This window comes from Lepidothrix coronata, unplaced genomic scaffold, assembly GCF_001604755.1.
Source record: "Lepidothrix coronata isolate B3197 unplaced genomic scaffold, Lepidothrix_coronata-1.0 Scaffold172, whole genome shotgun sequence".
NCBI lineage: Eukaryota > Metazoa > Chordata > Aves > Passeriformes > Pipridae > Lepidothrix > Lepidothrix coronata.
The window spans coordinates 1,708,921-1,736,456 of NW_016690352.1; the positions used below are offsets into that span (position 1 = coordinate 1,708,921).

The 27,536-nt window shown below is 38.9% G+C and overlaps 1 protein-coding gene across 5 annotated transcripts in view; it reads left to right on the forward strand.

Annotated features, from left to right (window-relative positions):
• The window catches only part of SLAIN1 (SLAIN motif family member 1), a 92,398-nt gene that overhangs the window by 40,201 nt on the left and 24,661 nt on the right, over positions 1-27,536 (forward strand). For 3 of the 5 annotated variants that reach the window (XM_017829969.1, XM_017829967.1, XM_017829968.1), the window contains exons 6-7: positions 3,376-3,540; positions 5,480-5,777. In XM_017829969.1, the coding sequence (XP_017685458.1) occupies positions 3,376-3,540; positions 5,480-5,777 (463 nt within the window). Of the gene's footprint in view, positions 1-3,375; positions 3,541-5,479; positions 5,778-9,917; positions 10,994-11,245; positions 11,746-27,536 lie in introns of those variants that run through there. The other 2 variants (XM_017829965.1, XM_017829966.1) reach the window with 2 other exon arrangements.

The window sequence follows — 27,536 nt, forward strand, 5'->3', positions numbered from 1 at the left end:
GAAAGGTGAAGATGCCATCTGTGATGCTTTATGTGGCTTCATGCTGCTTAAGAATCATTTTTGTTTCGGCCTTAATCATAGTTGAGACTCATTAATGGATCACAGTAACTATGGATGCTGCAGAACCACAGAATCATTTAGGTTGGATAAGATGTCTGAGATTATCAAGTCCAGCCTTCGACTGATCACCACCTTGTCAACTAGAACATGGCACTAAGTGCCACTTCCAGTTGTTTCCTGAACCAGGTGTAGGTTCTTTGGAGTCCCTAATCCCTAGTGTTATTATCCATATCTTCCTAACAGAACAGGCTGCAAGGAACTGATCTTTTTTTTTTTAGGTTTGCCACTGAACCAGATAAGTGCAGAAGAGGTAGCAGAAACTGTAGCAAATTTCAGCATTCAACATAAACAGGACTACTTGAGCAAATTATTTCTCACCTGAGAATACATCTCAGCTCTACTCCTTCACTTCTCCTTTCTGTTAATTTTCTCATCAGTCTCAGGAGAGCAAAGAAGTCTGGAAAGGAAACATTTGCTACTGGCAGCTTGGAAAAATATTTTTGTTTTCTTATATATTTCCAGCAAGCTTATACCTAGTCACATCTCTGTGGCCTGAAATAATATTTAAATCACATAACTTCTACCTTCTGCTTCCATATATTAAGCTCACAAGTGCCAGCATTTCATTTACAAATAAAACATCTGTAAGACTATTTCCACAGTTCTTAGGAGGGGAGCAGGTGACAGAACAAACTTCAAGAAAGAGATGAAAGAAGATGCATCATCCAAGGAGATGAAAGCTGCAAAATGCCATCAAGGCGAACGTTTCTGGGTTTTCCCCAAACACAAAACTGACCTGCTATTTTCATTGCTTTTCAGGGCCATTTATCTCAGCAGACACAAGGACCCATCAAAGAAGTAATGCAGCTGATTGATGGATGAGAATTTGCAGGTGCAGCAGGAATCTGCTGTCTGAGGACTGAATGAATCAGCAGCAGAGCAGACTGCTGGAACAAGAAGGGACTAATGGAGAGGAGGCAAAAGATGTGGCCACCCGTGACATGGAGGAAATCCAGGCTACTTTTGTACCTATTTATCTGCTGTTGCAGCTGCATCCACTGGACAGTTGAAGGCGCAGGTTGTGCCTGGGGTGGCTAATGCAGTCCCTGAGTCGAAGAGCATGTAGAGTCTTAAGAACTTCTGCTATACAACATGATATTAGAAAAGCTGTTTTATGCAGTGCCATCTTCCCTACCACCATCCAGCTGCTCAAACGTTTTTTGCCAAGTTCTGTAGTGTTGACCAAGGATTTCAAGACCTAGGACTTAAAAGGGTAGGCTAGAATTAACAGTAGCTACAGACATCCCATATTCATGAATTTTCTGCCACTCTGGGCCAAGGATTGCATCACAAGAGGACAGTTCCCTTTTCAGTTTGCAAAATCCATGAGTATTTTGGAAAAAAGAGACATGCAGTAGCTCTGTGGATGCCATTGTTTGCATCTCCAGGACAGTTTTGGAAGCCTGATAACTTTTATCATTGTTTCATCAGTGATATTAATACTTACCACCTGACTGAACCACAGTGGTAATCATTTTGCTAATGTTCATTGCAATGCCGTTGACAGTTTCAGTCTGCCAGTGTCAGTAATTAGTCACTAAAGTACAATTCTAACTCTTTGATAAAGGATTACCCTTTAAGTGGTTCTTTATTAGGATTTGGCCAGGGATTCAGATCTTGCATTTCCTTTTTCTGCTGGAGATGATGTAGCCTTGCTGTGACACGGTTTGCTGGAGTTACACAGGCATCACATATGTTGAAGTTACTGTTAGTGACTCCTGATAACCTGCATAGATAGAACTGTACTGTCACTTCGTATTACTTTTCACTTGTTAGCAGCTTTAAGGATTAGAGAAGCTCATGATGGTGCTAAATAGGTTATGTATTTATGTGGACTGAGCAACAGAGATTTCTGAATAAATATGTTTTTTCTGTGTACTGAACTTGCCCTGTGTGAGCTAGGAGGTCGACCCATACCAGCAGTTCCAAGCAGTGTCGTGTATTGTTCCTATGCATAAAACCAAAACATCAATCTGGAAATGCCCTGCTTGCTGTTGGAGAGAGCAGTTGTAGCTGCCTGTTACAACACAAGCATACCCCTGCTTTCTGCTGCAGTGTAAGAACTGAGGACAAACATCTGCCAGGCACTGGAACCTACGTCAGGAACAGGTGCTGGTGGCCTCTATGATGACCATGGTACCAGGAAAGACATAGCCACCTCAGCAGGGCATACCGCTGCTCCTCAGCCTGGCCAACAGGCAAACCTTTGGTGGTGTGTTAATGATAGTTTAATAAACGACCCATTATTTCCCCAGAGCGGTTATTTACTGAAGTCTGTCATGTCACAGGAGGCAATTCAGACCAGGTCATTCAGTCTGTGCCTTTCTGCCCCTGCCAGTCTCTTCTGATTATGCAGAACTGAATCATCTCCTTTTGGCCCGGCAGCAGAAGAGACCAAAAGAGTTTTACCTCATTACCTGATGCTGTTGTGGTTGGGAAGTCTTGAGATGTCAGACTTGGTTTCAGCTTCTCTCTCTCCACATCAGTTAGTGTGAGTGGAGTTGCAGATGTCTTCTGACCTCGTAAGACACTTGCCTTAGCTGTTGAACCTGCCCCAGAAACATTTGGGGCATTTGCAGCTTTCTTTTTGTGGAAGGCCCTACAGACCTATTCTGAAAATGCTTACCAAATCAGGTACCACAAGTGAGGTAGGAGGGAGAAGCATGAGATTTGAAAATTCTGATTTTCAGAGCAACCCAGTGCTCCAGGCAACTGAACAGCATCAAGACTTCATAGGTTTTGCATGTGGCCACCTGCAGAAACTTAACATGCTAATAAGGTTAGGTTCTGAATGGAATTTTTTAGCATTTCATTGGCACCTGAAAGCAAGACTTTAGTCACTTAGGATGGATTCATCTCACCAGTCTTTAAACATCCAGAGTGTAAATTCCTGTGTCTGACTGTCACTGCAGCCTTGCTTTTGTATTCTCTGCGAAGAAACGCATCTGACCTACTTTACACATCTGTGTGAAACCTACCCTTATTATGACATTTTATTATTTAAATCCTTGCAATTCTGCAAATGTACTGCTTCTTGGTGTCTTTAAAATTACTTGTGAATAATCGTGGTGTAAAAATAGTCAGTAGCATTTTAGACCATCAGTAGTATTTTCATATTACTCCTGCAGAACAAAACCTCTCTTTGTTTTGAAGTAATTTGTTATAATTTTGGTTTTCTACAGAAATTACTTGGAGGCTGCTTGTGTTTGTTGGAAATTCTGACCTGACTGTGGATGTTGTCTTCTTTTGCTTCAGATAAACTTCGAAGAAGCATGCCTAACCTCACTCGGATGCCAAGTACCCCCACCATTAACAGTAATGCTGGCTTTGCTGGTTCTCCCGTCACTGTGAGGAACAGTCAGAGCTTTGACTCCAATTTACATGGAGCGAGTAATGGGATTTCAAGGATGCAGTCAAGTAGTAAGTACCTGTGTTTTTAGGCTGCATGCAAGGAATTGATGAAGTGGTAAAATACACGTCTCAGTCACTGATCCTTTGTTCTGTGAAAAAATTAAAAGCAAACTGGTTTTTTTGCACCAGATTTTAATATAATTCAGGATTTCAAAATTTCTGTTGTTGAAAGCAAATTTTGCCAGTCTTGTTATTGAGCATTTCTTCACCTTTGTTTTTCCTTGACCAGTCATCTTGTGCCAGCTTTAAAACTGAAATTTTGATAATAAGTAGTAGTAGTATTGTAGAAGCACCAATAATCCAATTAATTTACGTAAGTTTACATTTTCAGTTTTGGTGCTACAATTAAAAACTGCTTTTCTTGATACTGTATGCAATGTTGGGTTTACAGTCCACTGTATAAATACTATCTTAAAATACATGACCTCTCCCCTACTGAACTTGAGCCACTTTCTTCCAAGCAAATGTAGTAAACATTGTATCCTTGAGTATAATATACTTGTTGAGTGGGGAAATTAAAATGACTGTAATTGGTTTAATTTAGGTGTCTTCTTGATGGGGGAAATGAAAGGAGTATTGATCTAGTGGATGCTGAATTATTAATGTAGAATGTGAACAAAATCGATCAAGATCCAAACTCATCTTTTTTAGCACAGTGCTTGAGGTACTCTGAGAGGAAATGGAAAAAGTGTATTTCATTGGACGTAGGCAGAAGAAAGGATTTAACCTATGCCTTCCATGTCCCGTGAGACTTTGGAGGGAGAAGTTGGAAAAAACTTCAGGTGTTTTCTTTCAAATTTGAGCAGAATTTACAAATGTCTTCAAAACTTTTAAATTACATCTTTTCTGGAAAATATTCTTGACTGATGGATTTATTTTGTTGTATTTTTTCCTGTATTTTTTTCCTGTTTGAATAGGAGAATGGAAGCAGTTCAGGTTCCCACATGAATTTGCATGGTATTGCATTGAGAGTTTAATTTTATTTAATATTTTAGAAATCTCTATTTCTCTGTGTATTTATGCTCTTATATATCTGTGTGTATATAAAATGTAATTTTTCTGAAGTAATTTTTAAAAAAAAACATTTCTAATAAGTGGCTGCACTGGGGTATTTAAGGAGCTGTTATGATCAGAGTTCCTTGACAATATGTTGCCAATATAGTTTAAATGAATCACAGCCCTGAAATTTCTGCTGATTTGAATTTAAATTTAAATGATTTTAAGATGTCCTTTTTCAAAGACTTGAAAACTGATTGCTCTAGACACGCTGTGTTAGTTTATGTGCTTCAGGCTTTTGACAGTTCGCTTTTGATACATGGACTCTGAAACTGATGCATGTCAAATGTACACCAGAGGGCAGGATTGGATAGAAAAATCTATATATAAAGCTTCTGGAACTCAGAGCATTGATTTAAAATGATAGTTTACATAACATCAGCCTTGGAATGTGCTGCTACATTCAAGACCTTTTTATAGCCTTTTAATTGTTTTTATACAGAAAGCTTAGACTTCTCTGATGTTTCATAATGCTTGAATGTGGTTCTTGCAAGATGTAGTTCTTGCAAACCACCTTCCAAAAATTGAAATGCTCTAACAGTAACTAATTAATTTATACCTTTAGCAGTTTCTCCTGTTTAACGTTCTGATTGTGTAGATGGATTTAGTGTGCTTATAACAGCTAACGAAACCCCTTTGAGGGGAGAAAGAAAGATGAATATGAGCCAGTATTTTTGTTCAGTATGGGGGTGGAACACAGTATTTTAGTTCAGTGCAGGGTTACTGGATACAGCATTGGATCCAAGGGGTTTTTGAGCAGTTCGTAGTCAGTAAGTAAATGGTACAGTGATGTGTTTATCCCTATTCCGATCTATCTAGAAACGAACGTTACTACTTGGCCTTATTTGTTGCATAGTGACCTTCTTACTTCCTTTTCTATCACTTTTTGCAGTTCCATCACCAGGACAGCTTCAGCACCGAGTTCACAGTGTGGGACATTTTCCAGTGTCTGTCAGACAGCCTCTCAAAGCTACTGCCTACGTAAGCCCAACCGTACAAGGTAGTAGTAGCAGTAGCAGTAGCAGTCTTCCAGTGTCCAGCAACTCGCAGTTATATTCTAACACTGGGATCCCAATGCCAAACAAGACTGCCAGTCAAGGGCTTGTGGGGCGCAGTGCTCTTCCGAGACCATCGCTGGCCGTCAATGGGAGTGGCATTCCCAGAAGTAAAATTGCACAGCCAGTTCGAAGGTAAGAGTTAAACAGGCCTCTGTCCCTGTGGGGATGGCTTAAGCTGAAATTGTGGGATTTTGTTTTCTTCCTGCACATGAAGCTCTAAAACATAAGAGTTTCTGTCTACCAGTGGGGAGTAACTGAATGGGCAAAGGTTTCTTGCCAGAAATAGTGAGGGACAGTGCTTGCTGGTAGCCCTTAGTAAACTATGATAATTGATATTGTGCAATCATATATAAATAGGAATGGATTGCCACCCATCAATAAGAAATCAAACCAAACAGAAACCTCATATCATGAACATATGTGGCTTCTTCCAGACATGTGCCAACTACTATTTCAGTGTCACAGAATGAGCAAATCTTAGAGTACTCAAATAGAAAGAATTACATCCCTGTTGTTGTAAATGGCAGTAGACTGTAAAAATATGAGTTGTGACACATTACACATTGTGAGGAAGGAAATATCCTGGATAGTACAGTCTTGGGTTGAACCATCATCTTTTCCATTCTAGCTGGGAGACAATAGGCAAACAGGGAATCCTGGAGCATCACATACTTGCAATGAGCTGTACTGTTAAGCAAATGCATTTTTGCATTTTTCCAAGAGAATTTAATCTCCAAATGAATTATTTTTAAATCAAGCAATAAAATAAGCTTGAGGAAGGAGACTATGTTTTAATCACCTTATCACAGCTGGGAGTTAAACTCTAGCTGCATGTTCTGTAATTAATAGGTGATGAAGTTTCTCAAAGAAAACCTCTGTCAACTTGTGTTAACTCTTCCAACGGTTTCTTCCCATTGCACACATCCCTCCTCTTGTGAGGGCCTGCTGTGTGACCGCCTCGTTTTCTGTTGGATAAACTGTCACTGTTTAGCTCTCATCATTTTTATACTTTTCACTTCATAGTAGCTGTATCCAGAATAAGCTCAATTGTTCACATTCTCTCTTTGGTTGAGTTACTTGGGGATTACACTGATGTGACTGACAACAGATTTTGACCAACTGCAGTGAAACTTTGATAAAGAGCTGTCAGGTTTCTTCTTTGATGAAGACTGTACCATGAGATTTCTATTATAACCTCCTTTGCTCTCAGCTGGAACTTTCTCAGTTAGAGTTCTTTATAGTAGAGGGTTTTCTTTCCTTTTTTCTTTTTCCTTTCCTCAACCTCATGTTCTTCTGGAGAGCTCTTAAATCTTTCATAGCAACATGTGAGAAAGTCCCTTGCTATTTTGTAACTTTTCAGACAATATTAAAGAAAAACAAAATTAAGACATTTCAGTGGGAGGGTGAGACACTGTACTCTCAACACTTGTTTTTATTAGAAGCTGATTCAAATCAGTAAGAAAGCTATTTATAGTCCAAAAAGTCTGGGCTCTTGTCTTCTTTCCTTCAAATGTACCTTAGCAGCATCATATGTTGCCATAGAGCCAAACCAGTGATCGTTGAAGATGGATGGTCTTTGCACTGTGGGAATGACAAGTTTATAGGACTCAAAAAGCACAGGTAGATTGGAGCTCAGCATACAGTTCTTTAATATCCTCATTTAATTTCATTGATGCATGTGGAAAAATACAGGTGGTTTCAGTTCATGTGGACTTTCCTTGGAGGGCATTTAGCCATCAGGCAGATTTTCTCCCTGTTGGTTTTTATCTCTGTTGTCATTTCTAAGGAATGATATTTCTGATTATCAGTTCAAGACTCTAAACTTCTTTCAGAATTAAACAGTGTTTTTAGTCATGACTTGGTTAAAAGCAGAACAAATCTTTTGAGTTTTTTGAATAAATCAGATGTTCAGGGAGAAGTGCACATTCAGAGCACATTTGTGTCTTTGTACCTATGGCCAGACTGTTAAGTAGCTATGTTACTGGTATTCTAGATTCTTAAAACAGAATACAGATTATATATATATAGAGAGAGAGACATTATATATATATAGACACATTATATAGGGGTTACATTAGGGAACTTCAGTATTTACTGCATAGAATCAAACAAAGGATGAGGGAGTGCTTTTAATAATTTGTAAAATAAAATTATAACAGCCAAGATAATTAACTTGGCCAAAAAAATCTTCTCCTTGCCATCAGAGATTCATGCACCCACAAGTAGTGTAAAGAAATTGTGATGGTAACATCATCTCTTAGCCTTACAAGTAAGGCAGCAGCTTTTTTTCCTTCCTGTTAAAGTGGATCCACACAACCCTCAGCCTTTTCCAGTTCCATGCCTGGGGCTTCTTGCAGACCCCTACCTTCCAGTTCTCCACTTTCTAACCTTCTGCAGTGTGAGAGGCAGCGGAGGCAGCTTCTCACAGGATAAGGTGAGCTGGGACCTGAGTGGGACAGCTAAGGCTGCCCCACAGTGCCCATGCAAAAGCAGCGTTGGTGGTGACCAGGGTCAACCGACAGTCCCCGTATCCAGACAAGTCCACAGATGGGACAGGGTCCGCCTAAAGGTAGGAAGTCAATCAGCAGCTCAGGGTCTGGATCATGCCAGATGCCAGGCACAGGCATGGAAGGAGTGTAAGCACACTTGTAGAGCCAAAGCTAGCTTGTTCCTGCTGTCTTGCACTGGAGTCAGTCACTGCAATCCAGCTGGTGATGGAAAAGTAAAAATGGACTACAGACCCTCCAAAACTGTTGTCTCAAAGCATGTGACATCATACTGACACCTTGTGCTTGTTTAAAATGGTTTTCAATGCTGGCACATTTTCTTGTCCAGTGCCCTGTAGCAGAGATTCAGCTCTGGATACATGGAAGTATTCTTACAGCTGACAGCTGTTTTGAACTTAATTATTCTTTATTTTTGCCCTCTCTGTTTTTTTTTGTTTTGTTTTGGTTTTGTTTGTTTGTTTGTTTTGTTTGTTGTGGGTTTTTTGTTGTTGTTTTTTTTTTTTGTTGAAGATAATTAAACATAGTTTTTTCTTTTTTTTTTTCTGGAAAAAAAAAGGCAGCAGTTGCAGAAAACAGCAGAGGCAGTTCTATGTCTCAAGTGAACTGGATTTATATCAAAGATAAGCGATGCTGCCGCAAAGTGGAGCTACATAAAAGCAGCTTGGCTGAATCTTAAGTGTAACTAACTGTTTTTACTTAAGTGCAGTGTTTTTGCCACTAAAAAAGCAGTTGTAGCAGAGAGGCAAGAAGCTACTCTGCTGACTGCCAGCCTGCCTTACAACATACCTTACAACATACCTCTGCCTTTTTAATGCCAAAAGCATTTGGAAGGGAGAGGAGGCATCAGTAGCTTATAGCAAAAGCAGAGTAATGTGAAAACAAGACACAGATTTGGTTTTGTGAGAAATAGTTTCACAGAGTTGAGATACATTATTTTCAGCCAATTCTGGTGTAACAAAATTATGGTTGTGGCAAATTAGAGGTAGAGCCTGCCTTGTCATCAGTGAGTTGGCAGTTGGATCAAATCAGATGGTTGTTTTTCCTTTTTTTAGTCTTATTTGAAATAGTTGCCTCGGTAGTACCTAGAGGGTTTGGAAGATGGTCAGCAAGCATTTTGTAACTCCTCATTGATGAATGAGAGATGCAGCCCAGGTGTGAGGGTGGGGACCCAGAGGACAGTGAGTTCCCTGCAGGAATGGTAGTGCTGGACCTGGTGGCTCTCTTGACTGTGGCTGTGGGATGGAAACCCATCATTATGTGTCTTGGATAAGAGGGTCCGGAGCAGAACTTGGTAGAGTTGTTCAACTGATAAAATTCTTTAGTGCCTGCATAGTGTTTTTATAAAGTCCTGGTTTTTCATGAGCATGCTGAGCACAACAACTTTTTGGAGAGAGTTTTCCATTAGATGTCTGCTGCCCATAGTGACAAAAAATAAGTTTTTATCGTCTTTAGCCCTGAAAAAACAAATCTTCCCATTTAGAGGCATCTCATGCATGATTACAATTTTTCTCCTAATTCCTTTTTACAAATCTTTTATGCTCTTAAGACCATTAACAGTGATGGGGTTTTACTGGAAGTGACCTTGATTTCACCATAGATCTTTACGTGTGCATTAACATGTAACCAGACATATACCAGAGTGATGTCTCTGAGCAAGCCCCAAAGCCAGTGTCACTGCAGAAGTAAATGATGTTTGTTACCTTGATCTTTCACATGAAATATAACTTGTTTTGTCAATTTTTTTCCTATCATTTGGTTAATACAGTTTTCTTCAGCCTCCAAAGCCACTTTCATCACTCAGCACAATACGGGATGGGAACTGGAGAGATGGCTGCTATTGATGAAGGATGCCCATCAACAGTGGAAAACAAATAATGCAGATTTCATTACCCAGCTGGCTGGGTAACAATGATTTGGAAAAGGAGGGTCGTACAGTATTATGTCCCCCAGGATCTTAATATGTAACCATTTACAATGTAATGTCATTTTTAAAAATGAACATCTTATCAAATACTAAATGTTGCACTTAATCAGTTACCCGAACAGCAGCACTGGCATTTGGAACTGAAGAAAGTACTAAATGTGTGCAAAGTACAAAAATATTTCCTTGGAAGGAACTGGGAGATTATGCTCTTGGGCAGCTTTGCCATACTGAAGTTCTGAGATAATTTATTCAGTGTAAAGGCATCATGCATTTTATTTTGAATTTGGGGGTACTTATGTATGTGCTTGAATTTTTTTCTAGTGTTTCCAGTACTTTTTATTTTGTATACTTAAGTTCATTTTAACTTGCCTGAACCTTGAACAACAGAGAGATAATTTAACTTTTCTGTGCCATAAATAATATTTTTTGGGCAATGTACTTTTTTAGCGCTAGGAACATATCTTACAAAATCTTACCATTGGCAATACAAAGCAGTATATTTATGTTGCAGAAGCACAAAAGAAAGGTAGCATTCACTGGAAATTGTCATACAGCTGGGTCAGCATGGTTTTGTTGGTCTTTCACCATTTGTTCAATTTTTAATTTATTGTCATAGTGTTTTGTATTTAAAAACGGCCGCATATGTCACATTGCATTTACAAAGATACAGTGATCTCTAAAACTACAGTTGATTTTCAGTACTTTATTACAAAGAATAAAATTGTAATGTTTTATTAACAGTTGCTTATGGAAAGTGAGTTTTAATGTGAATAAATCTTTTTGATAGACCTTTTACAAAATTCAATTGCACTAATCAATGCTTTCTTACAATGGCATATGACTTAATATTTGATTACAACTGTGTATACTGCTGTTTTGGAATGTTTCAGGAAATAAAGAATCTATTTCGGCAATAATGCTCTTCTTGAGTATGCAATGTAAACATTGTCAGAATTTAGCAACTGTCATCTACTTAGCTCCTGACATTTTTACTTACTTTTTATCAAGATTATGCTGGACTTTTTACAAATAGTAACTGATTAATCTGAAAAACTCTTTTTTTTTTTCAATTGTGTTATGAAGCCATGGTATGCCTAGAAAACAAATATGTATTATTTTCAAATCAATCTTATTCTTATCTTAAGGGTTTTTTTCAATTTAATATTTAGATTCTGCAAGTGAAAATGTGACTTGCAATGAGAAACAGAGATTGTGTACCAGGTGAATCTATTACTATGGCTCTGAATTTGCTCGAGGACCTGCTTTTCTTAAAAGGACAAGGTGAAATAAAAAGCAAAGGGGAAGTGTTCGGTGGTGAGTATTACACTGAGAAGTGATGTATGGTAGTGCAGTAGTACCCCTGTTCAGCATAACGTTGTTCAACAGAGATAAAGAGTTAATTTTTCATACTGTAGTTCTTTTAATCCAGTTAAAATCTTCTCCCCCCCAAAAAAAAAAAGCAGAACTGTTGAAAAGGGTATCAAGAAATATTCCAAAAAAGAAATTATCTCTGAAGAGGTAAGTATTTAAGCAGAAGTATGCCAAACTTATCATATTCATTACAAGCTTTAATTGGAAGGAATTACTGATGGTTAAAGCAGTCAGTCATTTGTGGACAATCTCTGTTGTCTTGAATGGTTTGTCTCACAGACTGACTGTGGTAGGGTTCAGAGACAGCTTGGGGGGTGCTTTACGTTTTGCCTCTGAGGAGGAGGTCTGTAGAACCTCCTGAATTAATAAGCTCTCCTGGCTTCTGGTGCTAGGGATTTAACATGATCTTCATAAAAGGCGGATGAAGACCAGTGGCAGTGATTAGCTTCTTCTCATTGCCAGCAGCCCTGGTCTGAACTGTCTCTTCACTCTGTTCACTCCTGCCAGGATTTTATTGCTGTTCCTCCTTTATCTGGAACACCACAGCACTACGTTATTCTCAATTTTTGAAACAGGTAGCAGCTGTTGGAGGTAATACTGAGTTGTACACAGGAGGGCAGTATATACTTTGAAAATATTTTCTTACGGTAGCTAAAGGTCTTCTCTTTTCCAGGCTCTTGGTTTGAAGCCGGTGCATATGTTTTTTTCCAGTGTTGTCTGTGTGTGATGGATGCCATGTTAAAGGAAGGTGCTCGAATGTGATTTGCATTTTTAAATTTCACACTGCAGCATGTGTCATGAACTGGAGAGTCAAGCATCTTGGATATTATGAGCTCTCTGAGAAGATGCAGTTGTTTTGCTTTTTTAGTTATCCCGTTCCCTTGCAATACATCATGTCAGGATTTGGTAACCTTATAGCTTTGCTGTTTTAAGTGTTTTTGTCAAGTGTCTGTCACATGCCATCAGACTTTAGGAGGAAACCTAAGGTATGAGCAGCTTGATCTAAGAATCGACAGAATCACATTTGTTTCAGCTGTGGGCTGTGGTACTGCTGCTGTTTGCCTGTAGCTAGTGGGGCTGGCTGTGCCCCCTGAGATTAGTGTCAGTGAACCAGGTACTCCTGCACGGTGTCACGTATCTCATGACAATCTCAGTGGAAGCAAACTGTGTGGAATATGCAACACAAACCCCCTTCTGTCAGGCTTAGTTTTGTGAGAGGCAGAATCTCCTTCAAGGCAATGGGAAACAGCAAGACCGCACAGTTATCTTTAAAAATAAGGACTCAGACTTATTTTTCACAATGAAAAATTAATGTCCAAGTGTAAGGGAGCATTTGAGAACTCTCTCCCTTCTCTTTGGTTCTTCTCTTTTGGTCCATGAATGCATATCACACTACTTTCTCCTTGTTGCTGCATCCCAAAAATTATCTAACTCCTTCTGTCTGGACTGTAGTCTTGGGCTCAGCTCTTGAGCTACTGTTTGAGTGTTAACAACCTTTTTCTCAAAGGTCTTTTCCCCTCCCTTTTTAGCCACCGGGGATAAAACCTCTACATATCCAATCATTCAGCCCCATAACTTGTGCTCTGTCTTTGACTTTTCTACAGTCTAATATTCTGGTTAAGTCAAAGTCCCGCATTATAAATTGAAGATATGTGTTTCTTTTTTCATCCCTGTAGATGAAATTTGTTTGTTACCTCCTCACCTGAAGTCATCTTTGGCCTTACAGTGGCTTCAGCCTGTGAGATCTGTCCAAACCGATCTGATAAGATAATTTTCCTGTCTTCCTGCTTTGACCATGTCACTGCTTTGACCACTTCTTGTGTATTGCTACTGATTTTCCTCCCTCTGTCAAGAAGAATTGAGTTGTGACCTACTTGTAATCTTTTACATAGCCATGGACACTTTCCCATCCCACTTCTGGTTTCTCTTTGAGTGTTGAAGTAAATTCCCATATCAAAGTCCATGATGCCAACCTGTCTTTTGCCTGCTGCAAGCAAATCACCTCTTGGCACCGTTCTGTGTTACCCCTCACTGTAGGGGACCCCTACACATCTCCATTTTTAATTCTCCTTCTTACGAGGCTCTTTCTCTGATACAGTACCACTTAAAGCAGGACAACAGTTAAATTGCCAGTGTTGTCATCTTCTGCTTTTGAGCCCACTAATGAATGCTGCTTCATCATTTCTTTTCATTGGTGATTTTTGCTATACCTAAATTGCAAGTCATTGGAGACACGGACTCCTGTCTTTTTCCTTTGTGTTTTTACAGCATGAAGCCTGGTATGATCTCAGACCCATTATTACAATGCCTGTATAATAACACACATACTAAAAATTAGCATTTTTATACAGAAAAACACTACTTAAATATCCACTATGAATGATTGGTGAGGTTTCCTAATTAAAAAGAATCGGAGCAGTAACACACTCTCTTGGAAGCGGATCTGTGGTGTTTAATGCTCAGGCATGACTTATTCAGAAATTCTGGTTAAAAAAAGAAATTACTAAAGCAAGATCACTTTCTCTGTCACCATTGAGGTGAAAAGGGTATATTCTGACTAGTCTAGTTTAATTTTCTTTTTCCCATTTGACCAGCCCATCTGCTCAGCCATCTTTTCCCCCTCATCTATACTTCTATAGATTCACACCTTTCTTGTAACCTCTCTCAGTGATTACACATGCTCGTTTGGCTTGTGCAATTCTTGACCATCCACCTGCAGATCCCACCCAGCTATTCTTCTGCTCACTCACCAGGCTGGGGAGCAGGTCTTCAGTGCACCTTTTGTCTCCATCATTGAGACTTACAGCTGTTACCTTGCCAGGTAAGAAGTTATACTTAATCCAAATTAATGTCAGTGGAGTAGGGGACCCCTGCTCTCAGATCTGACCAAGCTGCCCATTAGTTTCAAGGGCAATTCAAGGGATTGGCTTTGACCTAAAGAGGCCCAGGAGATTATCTTTCTACATGTACAGTTCAACAATACTTTATATAAAGCATCTCATGGAAGGAAGGAAGAGAGTGATTAGATAGGTTTATTCTTGAAACCTCATTCCCCTTTTGTATAAGTCATAATCATTTAAATGACTTCAGTGTTACAAATCCCTTATCCATGAACAAACAAAAAGGAGTCTTTTGGTGCCCAAATGCTGATTTTGGTATAATCATAGATTGATGTCACTATGTCACTATGTGGTGGGGACCCAAAGCTGGATGCAGTACTCCAGGTGGGCTCTCACCATAGCAGAGTAGAGGGGCAGAATCCCTTCCCTTGACCTGCTGACCACACTGCTCGTGATGCAGCCCAGGATACAATTGGCTTTCTGGGCTGCAAGTGCACTTTGCTGGATCGTATCCAGCCTCTCATCCACCAGCACCCCCATGTCTGTCTCGTCAGGGCTGCTATCAATCTATTCATTCTCCAGCCTATATTGATACCAGTGGTTACCCGAGCCCAGGTGCAGCACCTTGCACTTGTTAAAACTCATGAGATTCCCATGGGCCTACTTCTTGAGCTTGTCCAGGTCCCTCTGGATGACATCCTGTCCTTCAGGTGTGTCAACTGCACCACTCAGCTTGGTGTCATCTGCAAATTTGCTGAGGGTCCACTCAATCCCTTCATCTATATCATTAATGAAGATATTAAATAACACTGGTCCCAGTATAGATAATGGCATCCTGGCTTGTATCAGAAATAGTATGGCCAGCAGGATTAGGGAAGTGATTGTTCCCATGTGGCACTGGTGAGGCCACACCTTGAATTCTCGGTTCAGTTTTGGGCCTCTCTCTACTAGAAGGACATTTTGGTGCTGGAGAGTGTCCAGAGAAGGGCAGTGAAGCCAGTGAAGGGTCTGGAGCACAAGTCTTACAAGGACCAGCTGAGGGAGCTTGGGTTGTTTAGCCTGGAGAAGAAGAGTCTCAGGGGTGAGCTTATTGCTCTCTACAATTACCTGAAGGGAGGTTGTAGTGAGGTGGGGTCAGCCTCTTGTCCCAGGCGACGAGCAACAGGACAAGAGGAGATGACCTCCAGCTGCACCAGGGGAGGTTAAGGTTGGACATCAGGAATAATTTTTCTACAGGCATTGGAATGGTCTGCCTATGGAGGTAGTGGAGTCACCATCCATGGAAGTGTTCACAAAATGGATGTGACGCTTAGTGCTATGGTTTAGTTGGCATGGTGGTGTTAGGTCAGAAGTCGAATTCGATGAGCTTGGAGGTCTTTTCCAACCTTCATGATTCTATGATTGCATGATTCTTACTATATTTCTTTAAAGAAGTACTAAGCACATTTCTTAATTCATGCATTACCTTGAGCGGGGTATGGAATGATGGGAGGCATAGATACTTGTCAAAGCAACTGGTAGTCTTGTCTTCCACTGGTTCATGTGAACAATGGACAGATGTACAGAATTGGCTCTTGACATCTACGTGTTAAGAAGTTTGGACGTTGAATGATAGTTGAACTTCAAACTTTTTGCAGAGAAATACTTCAAAAATTAATCTCTATACTATCAATCTTGACTTTTTAGAGGTGGAGAGAGGCTTGGTATCTAACACAGTCAAAATATAAGCACATTTCCCAGATGCAGCTGTCAAAATTTTATGAAACTACAGGTAGATAGACAATAGATAATGTTCATAAACCATTAAATGAGTCTTATTAGCAGAAAAATGTGACAAATACAAAAAATGAAGGTAACTATTAGTACCATCAACTCTCTCATTAGGTATTTGCTGCTGCTCTGCTGAATTCAGGCCTCTTTGCAAAGAAGTTGAACATCTGAAACTGATTGAGCTGTGTAAGTTGTTCTTGTGGCTGGGCAGAAAAATCCCCTTGTGACTCCTAAGCATGGAGTAGATTTGGCCATGCAGTGTGGATCTGCAGTGCAGATCCATTGCTCTGCAGCAACCCCATTGCTTTCCAGGAGCACAATACCTGGTGCACACCTGGTACCCAGACACATGTCCATGGCTGTCCACTGCCCTCTGTGGAGGTACCAGAGAGCAGATGTTCTTTGCTTGCTAAGATGGAATGCTTAAAAGAGGCTACTTCCTGGGGCAGAGTCCCACTAGATGATACTCAAACATTATTTTTGTTCTGTGAGCACAGACAAAAGATAATATTTTGCCTTTTCATACACAATCTTTTTGCTCTCTAGAGCTCTTTCCCTATCCCCATGCATTTAGTAGTGTATTTTTCTATTGTGACTACTTTTTCTAATCAGAAGAATGAATATAATATTTCTTCTTTGTTAAGAAAAAAAATAATATTTCTTCTTTGTTTCTGTTCACTTCTTGCCCCTGAGATTTCTGTTGTTTCCCTGGAAAAATAAAATATTCCTTTGTCTTTGTGGCCAGACCTATAGAAAGAATGAGCCTGTGGCCAAATTCCCAAACTGAGCTCTAGTAATCCAGCCAGCCTTCATACTTTGCAGTCTGCACACAGATGTTACTAAACAAGGTATATTAACTCTATCTGAGACTGAACTTTTGGATAACAGAAGCAGCAGAAAACATGATGTGGATGTCAACTATATTACAGCTAAACTGGAATTTTTTGAACTATTTTTTGCAATAATAGAAAAGAGAACATACTGGTATGTTTCTGTGACTTTGCTTTTCAACCCTTCCTGCAGGAGGTTATACTAACTTTTTGGATAGCCTTGATATGTGCTTTTTGCTATCTTATGAATTTCATTGAGTCAGTACAAATGTGTTGAATTCATTTTAGCAAAATGTTTAGAAACTACTGACCTTTTTAAGAGACTTACACTGTTTCTAAAACTGAGGTATTCCAATGCCAGCATCAGGATATAATCCAGTTTCTTTACATAATGTTGCTAATACCCCATTCAGTTCCTTTAAAATGTAAATAGTTGAAATGAAAACTCAAGAACTCAGAAGAAAAGAACAATTTAGAAAAAGTGATTTTTTTAAGCCAAAGAAAATGTGTTTTGATTTAATCCATGTTTTTCTGGGCAGTCCCTGACTGCACTAAATTATACAGCTCTGATTATGTATACATGTTCAATGGAAAGAATTTTTCTATATATGAGAGAAGGAAAAAAGCAACAGATAAAATAGAGTGTTGCTCTTCACTCGATCTGAATTCACATTAGACAACCTACTTCTGCCTACAAAAAAGGAACACTTAGCACCTGATCTTTTCAACCAAAGTGAAACAGCATTGATGATACACAATGGGCTCATCCCACTTAATTTACAGATGCAGCTACTTGGGTGGGTGCAGATGGGCTTGAGTCCTTTTAAGTATGCTCTCATCTGGTTGATATAAGTGAAGTCTCCTCCAGAAGCTATGCTGAGTTATTGGAGCTTATCTTGCTTCTCAGGATACTTTATTACTTTGGCTAGTCTCATGCAGATGGAGATATGTGGTTGGGTGGGTTGGGTAGAAGTAGACCATGCATCTGCCTTATCTAGTTCAGTACTATCAGCCTGGTAGCTGATGGCTGATAACAGATGTGTGGCTTTGTTATTTGGCCCTGTGGTTTGTGAGTGAGCTGAGTGATGCTCTTTGATGAAGAGCCAAATATAGTTATGCACAGTCTGACAACATGGGGATATTTTTCTGAAGCACTGAGTACTTGCAGCTCCCATTGCATCTAGCTCAAATTGTAAGACTTTTAACACCTTTGAAATTAGACTCCGGGAAAAATTTATCTTCCTGATACTGTCTTACCAAGGTCCCATTTAAAGTGATGTTTCATTACTGTCAACATCTTGAAGTCTATTCAGAAAGTAGTTTATACAATGGCATTGAATGAAAATGGATTGGAATAAAATTCTCATTCTGGGCATGGATATTTTGTTTTTTTGTGGAATTCCAAACTCACTGCACAGAACGTTCTGTTAAAACTAGTGGTTTAAATTGTTTTGCATTGTCGATGATACATTTTCCAAAGAAAACAGGAAGAAATGTTCTATTTATTTGACAAGCTATTCCAGACAACTGGGATTATATTTTCCCTGACACCCAGTCGCCTTATACAAAATTGAGTGTAAATGCCAATATTGATTGAAAAGTCTCAGGTATTCATAAAAATACAAGTTAACTTTATAGTATAGCATACAAAAATGACACTCGGGGCATTTATGTTATGGAGGACTCCATCATGGAAAACCTTAGCATCATTCCCAAGAGTAGGCTTATTGCCTCCATATAGACTAAACCAACAGTTTGCTCAAGAAATTCATGTCCTGCTTCAAAATATAAATTACAGGTGCTTCTTGGGTTTACATAAGCACAAGTGTTTTTCTGAGAAAGAGATGGAGATGTGGAAACACTGGAGCATTTCAGTAGTGTTTTGGAACATAAACTACTAAAAAGAACCTTGTTTACTTCTGCATCATTTTGTAGCCTCACTTGATATCCTGTCTACTTTATATCCTCAGTGTGAACAATATATGATAAGATGAAAGGCAGTTTACATAAAAGCAGGCCATCTTCTTGAGGAGAACTTATGTATATTCCTTTAATCCTTTGTGAAACAGTAAACTGCAGTTTTGCCCTCTGTTTCGAAACTTTTCCTTAGATCCGCAGAGCAGTTAAGTTTTTTGTGAAATAGTTTGTGGGTTTTTTCCCCTTTCCTCCACGAGAAAAAAAGACACAGGAAAAACTCCCATGGCATGTGTTAGCCTGCAGACAGAATCACAAAGCAGTAAAAATGAACGTGTTTTCTTAAAGCCTCAGTACTACCAGAAAACCTGACTGACTTGCCCACACTTGAGTAATGGGATTAAATGTTTTTGCTGTGGTAGTGTCTGTGGGCTTGGAAGCAAATTGGACTTCATGGAATAAAGCCAAAAAGCCTTGTCCAAAGCAACTGGCAGTCTAGGTGAGGGGATTGCCTGAGCTACGTGCACGTTGTCATATGAACGAAGCTCTTCTAGCTCCAAGAGAATTGCAGAGCTGATTCCGAGGCAGGAGCAGTCAGGATGGTAAACTGGAAATCAGAAAACCTGGATTGTTTTCTCCAAACGTTTTCTTTAGAGCTGGTCATTTTTGTATTCTTTCATGGTTGAGTTTCTGCTTAAACAGTCCTTGCTTTAATGAACTTACCATATACTCCTAGAGCCTGGCATAACAGAGTTATTGTTTAGGTTTTATGGGAACTACAGTGAAGCAAATAACTTCTGATTCTGTTGAACAGAGGTAACTATTTAGCAATGAAGAAAAGCAGTGGAATAGTAGAACTTCATAATTCAGATTTGAAAATAAATTTCTGTACAGATATGTGCTGTGTAAATGGGATTACTTTGTGTTGTCAATGCATTTAGTCAGTGAGCAAAGGCTTAGTGAAGGTTTAGGTATCCATAAAGAAATAACTATGTATGGCTTGTTAAGTTTTGTTCTTTGTTCTGTATCCTGATGATGAAAGTTTTGTATCTTTGTGTCATGCAACACAATAAGAGTAACACAAGTGAAAGTAAAGGGGAAAAAGAGAATCAGAAATAAAGCTTGTTGAAGGAAATAGTACTCATTTGAAGACAAGGAGACTTCTATAAGAGGTACTGAACTGTAATATGCAGCAACAGTCAAAAAGCCACAACTGTGAGCCAGTTTATTGTCCCTATGCTGTTTCCTTTGAGCTGCAAACAGAGAGGTAGATTAGAAGATATCCAGAGACACTAAATGCACTATAAGTGGTCTATATAGCTCATCCTTATCTCACAGATACTGATTCTTGTCCTGAAGAACAGTTGACTTTTCTGGGATGTTGCACAGAATATTCTGAGTTGGAAGGGACCCACAAGGATAATCGATTGAGTGCCAACTCTTAAGTGAATAACCCATACAGGGATTGAACTCACAACCTTGGCATTGTTAGCACCATGCTGTTAGCCAGCTGAGCTAATCTCAAGATGATACACGTATGACCTGAATTCAGGTAGTAGAAAATTTTAGCTTAAAATGAAAAATTATTGTCCTTTAGCATCCACTCATATATGTGCCCTCTGCTAATCCAGCCATCAAGATTGAGGGAAGGAGAGAGAATGGTAGAAAACTGGGACAGTTGTGGTTCATCTGTATTTATTATTATATTACATTATATTATGGTGGTTCACAAGTGTAATAGTAAGCCAGAGCATCTGGGCTAGAGCACTTGATGTTCTGATGGTATATGTTGGTTATGCATGCACTTTCCTTTGCAATCCAAACACTTGGGTATTTTTGTGTATTACAATAGCTGTGAACAAAAATACCACCCTGTTTTCTGATATTCAGGGCAGCGTTACTGCAGAATTGGGCCTGTTGTTCAACTGTTGTGCACATGGCATTCATCAGGAGATAAAACTGGATCAAATCAGGAACAAGTCCCTGCCTTGAAGAGCTTAAGAGTCTGAAAAGCAAGTTAAAAACCAGCATAATACTGAACAAAACAAACTGTGTGTACTTTTATAGAGCAGTTCAAATATGTATTTGAAAAGGAAAGGTCTCTGGCAACTTTTTTTGGCATCCTCCTTTTTTAGATTTACCCAGGAGCTGGTCTTGAAGTATTAGTTCTGAGATCAAGGACTCTGAGCCAGCCACCACACAATTGTTGTCATCCCTGAGCTGATGTTGACCCCTTAAAGGGGAAGAAAAAGCAGTAGTGATAGCATCTATGGTGACTTGAAAAACAGCAGGGGAAAAGGAATATGATGATATTATTTGATGTTTTAAAATCTTGTGACACTCTTCTTTTTCCTAGCGTGTGAGCTTCTGTCCTGCCTGGGCTCTTAACTGCTTCTAAACAGTTCCAACCAGGAAGCTTCTGTTCTTCATCTAGATTTTCATCAGAGACTGAATGAGCAGAGATTAAGTCTAAACCTGGTGAAAACCTCTAGAAGAAAAACTCTTCGTGAAGGAGTGTAGGGGTGGATCTGATTGTGGAAGTGAGTGCCTGCATGGTAAAAAATGTGATGTCTACCTTTGGCATTCTCGTCCTCCTAGTTGGTAATCCAAAATACTAAGTAAAGTAAGGAAGCATCTTAATTGCTAAGGGAGAGAGAAACACCTCAGAGGAATGCTTCCATTAGGGCTAACTAATAAAAAATGCTAATTAAAGCCTTCCCTTTTCCTAGACTGTAGGTGCTTGAATTAAGTCTTCAACAGAGATGACTCTGCTCACTTGGGATTCACAACCACAAATCCTGTAATGAGGTTAGACACCCACATATGTTCTTTGAAGCGATGTTTACGCTTCTAATTAAAAAGAGGCCATGAGCCAATCCCTGACCTCAAAGCCAAATGAGACAAACTGCCTCATGGCTGCACAGCTGAGAGGTGGCTTCCTGTGGAACTAAATTTGTCTTGGAGAGAGTTATGAAAGGGGGTGTGAACTAACATTTAAATGTTGTGGATGATTTGTGAGCTTGCTGCTTAACCCAAATTCTGTCTTATTTAGCAGTAAAGATGTGCCTTGCAAGACCTGGACAGAACTACCAGCCTAAAAGATAGCCTCCAAGATAACCAGCTCTATGCAGCTATCAATGGTTCCAGTGCTTCCTGAAAAAGTAATAGACCGGGTTTCTAGGTTCCAAAGGAGTACCACTGTCATGAAGTTCCCTCCACCTCTCCAATTAAACTGAACAGAAACTACCGGAAACTTCAGGCCAGAGGGAGAGAATAACTGGTGCATAGCTTTGAATGCAAGTAGTTAAGGGAAAGGAAACACTGTGTTGGTTTGGTTTGATTGGTTGTTTTTCTCTTGCAACTATTTCTGTGTTTTAGATGAAACAGTTCTTAAATGCAGGAATTGCCATGTTTAAATGCCTACAGTCCTCTTATTGGCTCTATTTCTAAAAAAATAAGCTTGGAAAAAATCACCAAATATGCTATTGTAAAGCAGTCATGACAAATGTAGGTACAAAATGTGTACAAAATGTAGATGCAGGCTGCATATATTGTCACCGAAAGGATCATGTTCAACAGGAGAATCTGAAATGCATCTGTTGTAAGAGTCTTTTTGACTGCTACTTCCTTGGAAGAGGCTGCAGCTGTTAGATGTACTCAGCATAGCAAACCTTTATGCAGATGGTAGTAACTAGCATCAGCCAATAGAACCTGTGATTTCTGCTTGGATTTTTTTTTTTTTGCTGAGCATATCTTACAAGAGTTATTATTTCAAAATGTAACAAGAAGAGGGGAAAATGGAGGGAAAAATCGTGGTCTTGAATCTTACTATTAATTGCCTCGATTTTAAGGCATATGCCAAACAAAGATGTTCCTTTCTATTGCTCTGCAGATGAAAACTGGAATGTAATAGCCAAGGGCAAATAACATCCATCCACAAATATTTTGCAAATTCTTTAAGGGAGTACCCCTTTAAAAAGGTTGTGCTCAGTTTTCAGAGGCTTTCAATGTGCATTAGTTTTGAAACATTTCCAGAAAAAAAAAACAACTGCAGTTTCTGTGTCCTGGAAGAAATCAGGGAGCATTTTACTACCTGAAATGATGCAGAGTCACTGCTGAATCCAGATCAGGCCTAATGCAATCGAGCTGTTGCTGACCACTGCTTTGTCATCTAGCATAATCCCAGTTCACTCTTAACGCAGCCATTATGTCACTCTTAACAAAGCTCTACTTTGTACAGCCAAAATACCAGCTAAATGTTTCAACAGCCAAAAGAATTAGGAAAATGAAAAGCTTTTTCCTTCTTTTCTCCGTGGTTCTGACACCACCATGGCACTGATAGGACATCATGAAACTTTATTTCTAAAAAGTAGAAGTTTCACAAGTAGAAGGAAATGGAATTAAAGTAGCAACTCAAAATGGTATGTGGTGCAATATAATTCTTCAGTTTCTAGGGAGTTCCCATTAAAATTAAATAAATAGAAACTGTATCTCTATTACACACCATCCTAGAGCCTCTAGTGTCTGGGGTATCTTTCATAACTTGATTGGTCTCTTCCTTTCTGGGCAGGACTTTACATACTGCACATCACTGGAGTCACTATTGATAGAAAAGGTTCTCTGCCCAGTGAAGTCTTCTGATTCAACTGATAGAATTCAATGTGGCTTTAAGCTAATTTAAAGCTGTACTACTCTATTTTTTTTTTCATTTGACTTGGCTTGCTTTGCTTTTATGATTCCTTGTTGATTTAAATTTTTCCTGTTTTCTACAAGTTTACCCTCTTTTCTCACCATTGACCCTTGTGTTTAGCTGAATCTCCAGGAAGTTATCTAGTCATGATTTGGAGTGCTCAGGAGAGAGAAAGATATAAAAATTCTTCCTTGACAAAGTTTTCTTTTGCTAATAGTTCTCCTCATTGGAAAAAAAAGGTACCATCATTTTATCATTTAGGAAAAATAGTTCAGGGAATTTTATGTCCTGTGTTAGTAATAAAGACAAGTTAATACAAATCCTCAGATTTACCAAAAAAGGTAGAAGGAAAACTTTGGAAATTAACTGTAAAATGCCAGTAACTAGAAAGATGAAGAACATGGATGTCCAGCTCAATACATTTGATAGATTTTTTTAGTGGTAAGAACTGGCAAACTAGGACTATCGTGAGTTGCTCTGAGTTTGTCATATGGCATGTCCTAACATCATCAAACATTCCTTGTGGTATTAAACTTCCGTAGTTCAAACCATTTTATCAGACACACACAACATTGATTTGCCAGTAACAAGGGGAACTACCCTAAGGGTATGTTTTTGAACATTTATTCAAGATGTATTTTGAGTGCTGTTTTAGCTTTCATTCTTAGATATTGGCAGAAACATTATTGCTTTTGCTGCAGATGAGCAAGGCTCTTGAACTGCTCCAGATGCCAGGGAAATGGAACACTATGAAAATACAGTTGCAAAAATAGTTTAGAGAGTTTGTACTCTGTGAAATGTGCATTAAATAGATATTATTTCACTACACGCAGGGGACATGAAGTTCTGTTTTGAAGCCTCAGAAACAGCCGTACCTATTTGATTGTTTTAATAACTGCAGCTGGAAAATGACTGAGAAAACTCTTAAACAACACTGGTATTGCTCCTGTTCAGGAAAGTATGAAAAAAAGTGCCTAACATTAATTGCAATGTAAATTTAATAAACAAGCCCTTAATTGCAAACTCTGTATGGGCTGTTCTGAATCTGAAAAGCCAAAGTGCTCATGTATTAATTTTCAGTCCTCAAATGTTTTAAATTAAAATTATGCTTCTTGAAAACTATGGCCCATATATTTTACTGAGGTACATCCAGTTAGTTCAGCAGACTTCAATGAAGCTGCCATTCTGAGGATCTCATTCTGTGTGTCTTAGTGGTCCTAAAATAAAGTTTCATTTTCTAAGATGGAATCGGGCCTCTGCATTAAGATAGCTCTTTTTTCCATGTTTTTCAGTCTCAAAGAATTGAATACTCATGCTGTGAGAAAGCCTCAGTGTGCTTTATTAGCAGTGATTAGTTAAGCTTTTTAGCAGCCATTCAAGGGAAAACAGTGGTAGTTCTTACCCTTTTACAAAAGAGGTCGAAGGTACAGATGGTAATGTCTAAGGATTATGCTAGTCATATGACTTTAGGGTCTGTGCCAAGTGCTCTGCCTTCTGGAAAAGCTGTGTCCACATCAGAGGTCGTCATCAAACAGTTGTATGGTGTCTACCTGTGAACCTAAATCAAAAACCTACGCTCAAGAAATATTCAGTTGTCTCTAGTATGTGTGCTATATTAGTGTATGGCTTTTTCAGCACTAAAAATAATTGTAGAACATTTTCCTAGCAGTCCCAATTTTTCTTATGCAAATATTGGTTTGCTTAATCACGTGCTGGCTTCATTTTGAGCTATGAAAATTAATTTTGGAGTGGAAGTGCTGCAACAGTGTATATAACTTCATAATGGAAACAAGCTTCTGAATATGTAGAACCTCTGTTGTTTTGCTTCTTGTACAAAGCTCTGCTTTGCACAGTATATGTTGCTAGTTACATGGTGGGGAGAAAATACATCACTGCTTGTGTACAGTGCAGCACAGCTGGGTCTGTTTGCTCCTTGTTACTCTTACTGAATGCAAAAAACACCTAAATGGGGACATTTGTGCACAGTTGTCTAGAATACTGGAATATCTTCCCCCTTCCCTGTAGGAAAAATAAGCGTATGAAAAGATACATTTTAAAACCATTTTAAAATCCAGAACTGGAAAAAACCCTCTTTTTCTTTCTTTGAATGACAAAAACTTGCTTGAACTTACCTTCCCCCCCCCTCCCCGCCCTTTGTGAGCTATAGAAGTTAGCTTTCAAAATCATTATAGAAAATACAGGAAAAAAGACCCCATCTTGGATGGGGTTTTGAGCAACCTGGTCTAGTGGAAGGTCTCCCTGCCCATGGCAAGGGGGTTGGAACTAGATGATCTTTAAGAGTCCCTTCCAACCCAAGGCATTTTGTTTCTATGATATACCACAAAATAAGATTTATTTACTCTGAATACATGCACAAGGTCACCTATGATCTTCCTGTTTATTTTATGGAACCGATTCCTCAGAAAAATCTTTGGGACAAAAGAAGATTATTTTTTGGAAAAAAAAAAGTTACCATAAATTATTTCTTTCAAGTACCAGAACCTGGGTATTCACCATCCCCAATTTTAAGTGGATTTTGAAAGAAAGAGCAAGGCTTTGCAAGTTATCTTTTCACAGCCCAAGGGGAAAGCTCCCTCCCTTCCTTTCACACTAGCTATTCTTGACTGCTAAATTGTCTTCCTGCTTCCTCCCTCTTAGATTTCGTGTTTAAAGCTGCAAAAAGTTAAGATAAACAGCAGTTGTCACACTAACATATGACTCAGTAATATTGCAAAGCTTTGTTGTTTGTTTTTGTTTTGGGCTTTTTTGTTTTGGTTTGGTTTTTTTTTCACTAGAACTAGGACTACTAGTCCTGCACAGGATAATTGTGTATTTTAAAAAAATATAAGCAGCCGTCAGTGGATGTTTTAATTAGAATTGATTTTCTCATATGAGATCTTTACAGTCTTACTCTTTAAGTAGACAGCTGTCATAATTTACAGTCTGACAAGCTATGCATGATTCTCAAGTTTTACTACCTTCCTTATAGCTTACATTTATGTGGTCTTTCAAATGATCCAAAAGCTGATATATGTATGTATGTATGCTACCACAGAAGAGTGAGCAGTCTGTTGTTGGCAAAGTATAAAAGAAAAAAGGCCTAGTTTTATGATCTGTGTCCCAGGATCAAAAATGTCCACTCAGAATAAACAGGAACTTTTAATGCTTTGTGCATGACACACACACCCCAGAGCACTGGTAAAGTGCAGTGCATCTAGTTTGCCCGGAGGATAGGAGGGAGAATAAACATTCACAAGTTTGAAAGTTTTGATTCTGATATCATAGGATACTTTACCACCTAACGCTTAAACTGCATATCCCCTTCCTTCACTAGTAAATTCCTAATGTAGGGGAAAATGAAAGCTATACAGTTTGTAGGGTTGTGGTATTCCCCCTACCTTGATGGCTTTGCAGATGGTGAAATTTGCCTCAATGTATGTCTGCAGATCTTTCATACTTGAAGAAGTAAATCACATTTCCTTTAGAACAGGGAGTATCTTGTCAGACATCTGAGCAGAATAAACTGTATTGACCCAAAATTATATATACCCAAATGGTATCCAAGTGACTGCAATCAAACACATTTAGTCCTGAGCAGTAACAACCAAAGTATACATGTATTTTAGGGCACCTAGCAAATGCTTTTCAATACTGAGTAACACTAAGAGATGCTCAAAAAACAGAAACTGTGGCTTGTGGTCCCTTAATTCCAGTTTAAGGAGTACTCTTATAAAAAAACTTCAGGAAAGGGGTCTTCCTTTTTTTTTTTTTATTTTTGTTTAATAAAGCTTGTCTGCCCTCATGCCGACTCATTGTTTTGAAGAGTTTTTCTTTACTATGTTAAAAGGAATGAATTTTTTTAATTCCAATCTATCTTTCCTGTTTACTGGCTATCACAAATGATTTGTCAGTTACTCTAGGATTGGATACAAATTCTCTCACATCCTTACGTTTTTGCTTTACTGCAAACCAGTACATTAGTGCGTTCAGTGCACTCTCTTCCATTTCTTTGAGAAAGAGTTTTGCTTAGAAAATGTCTCATGCA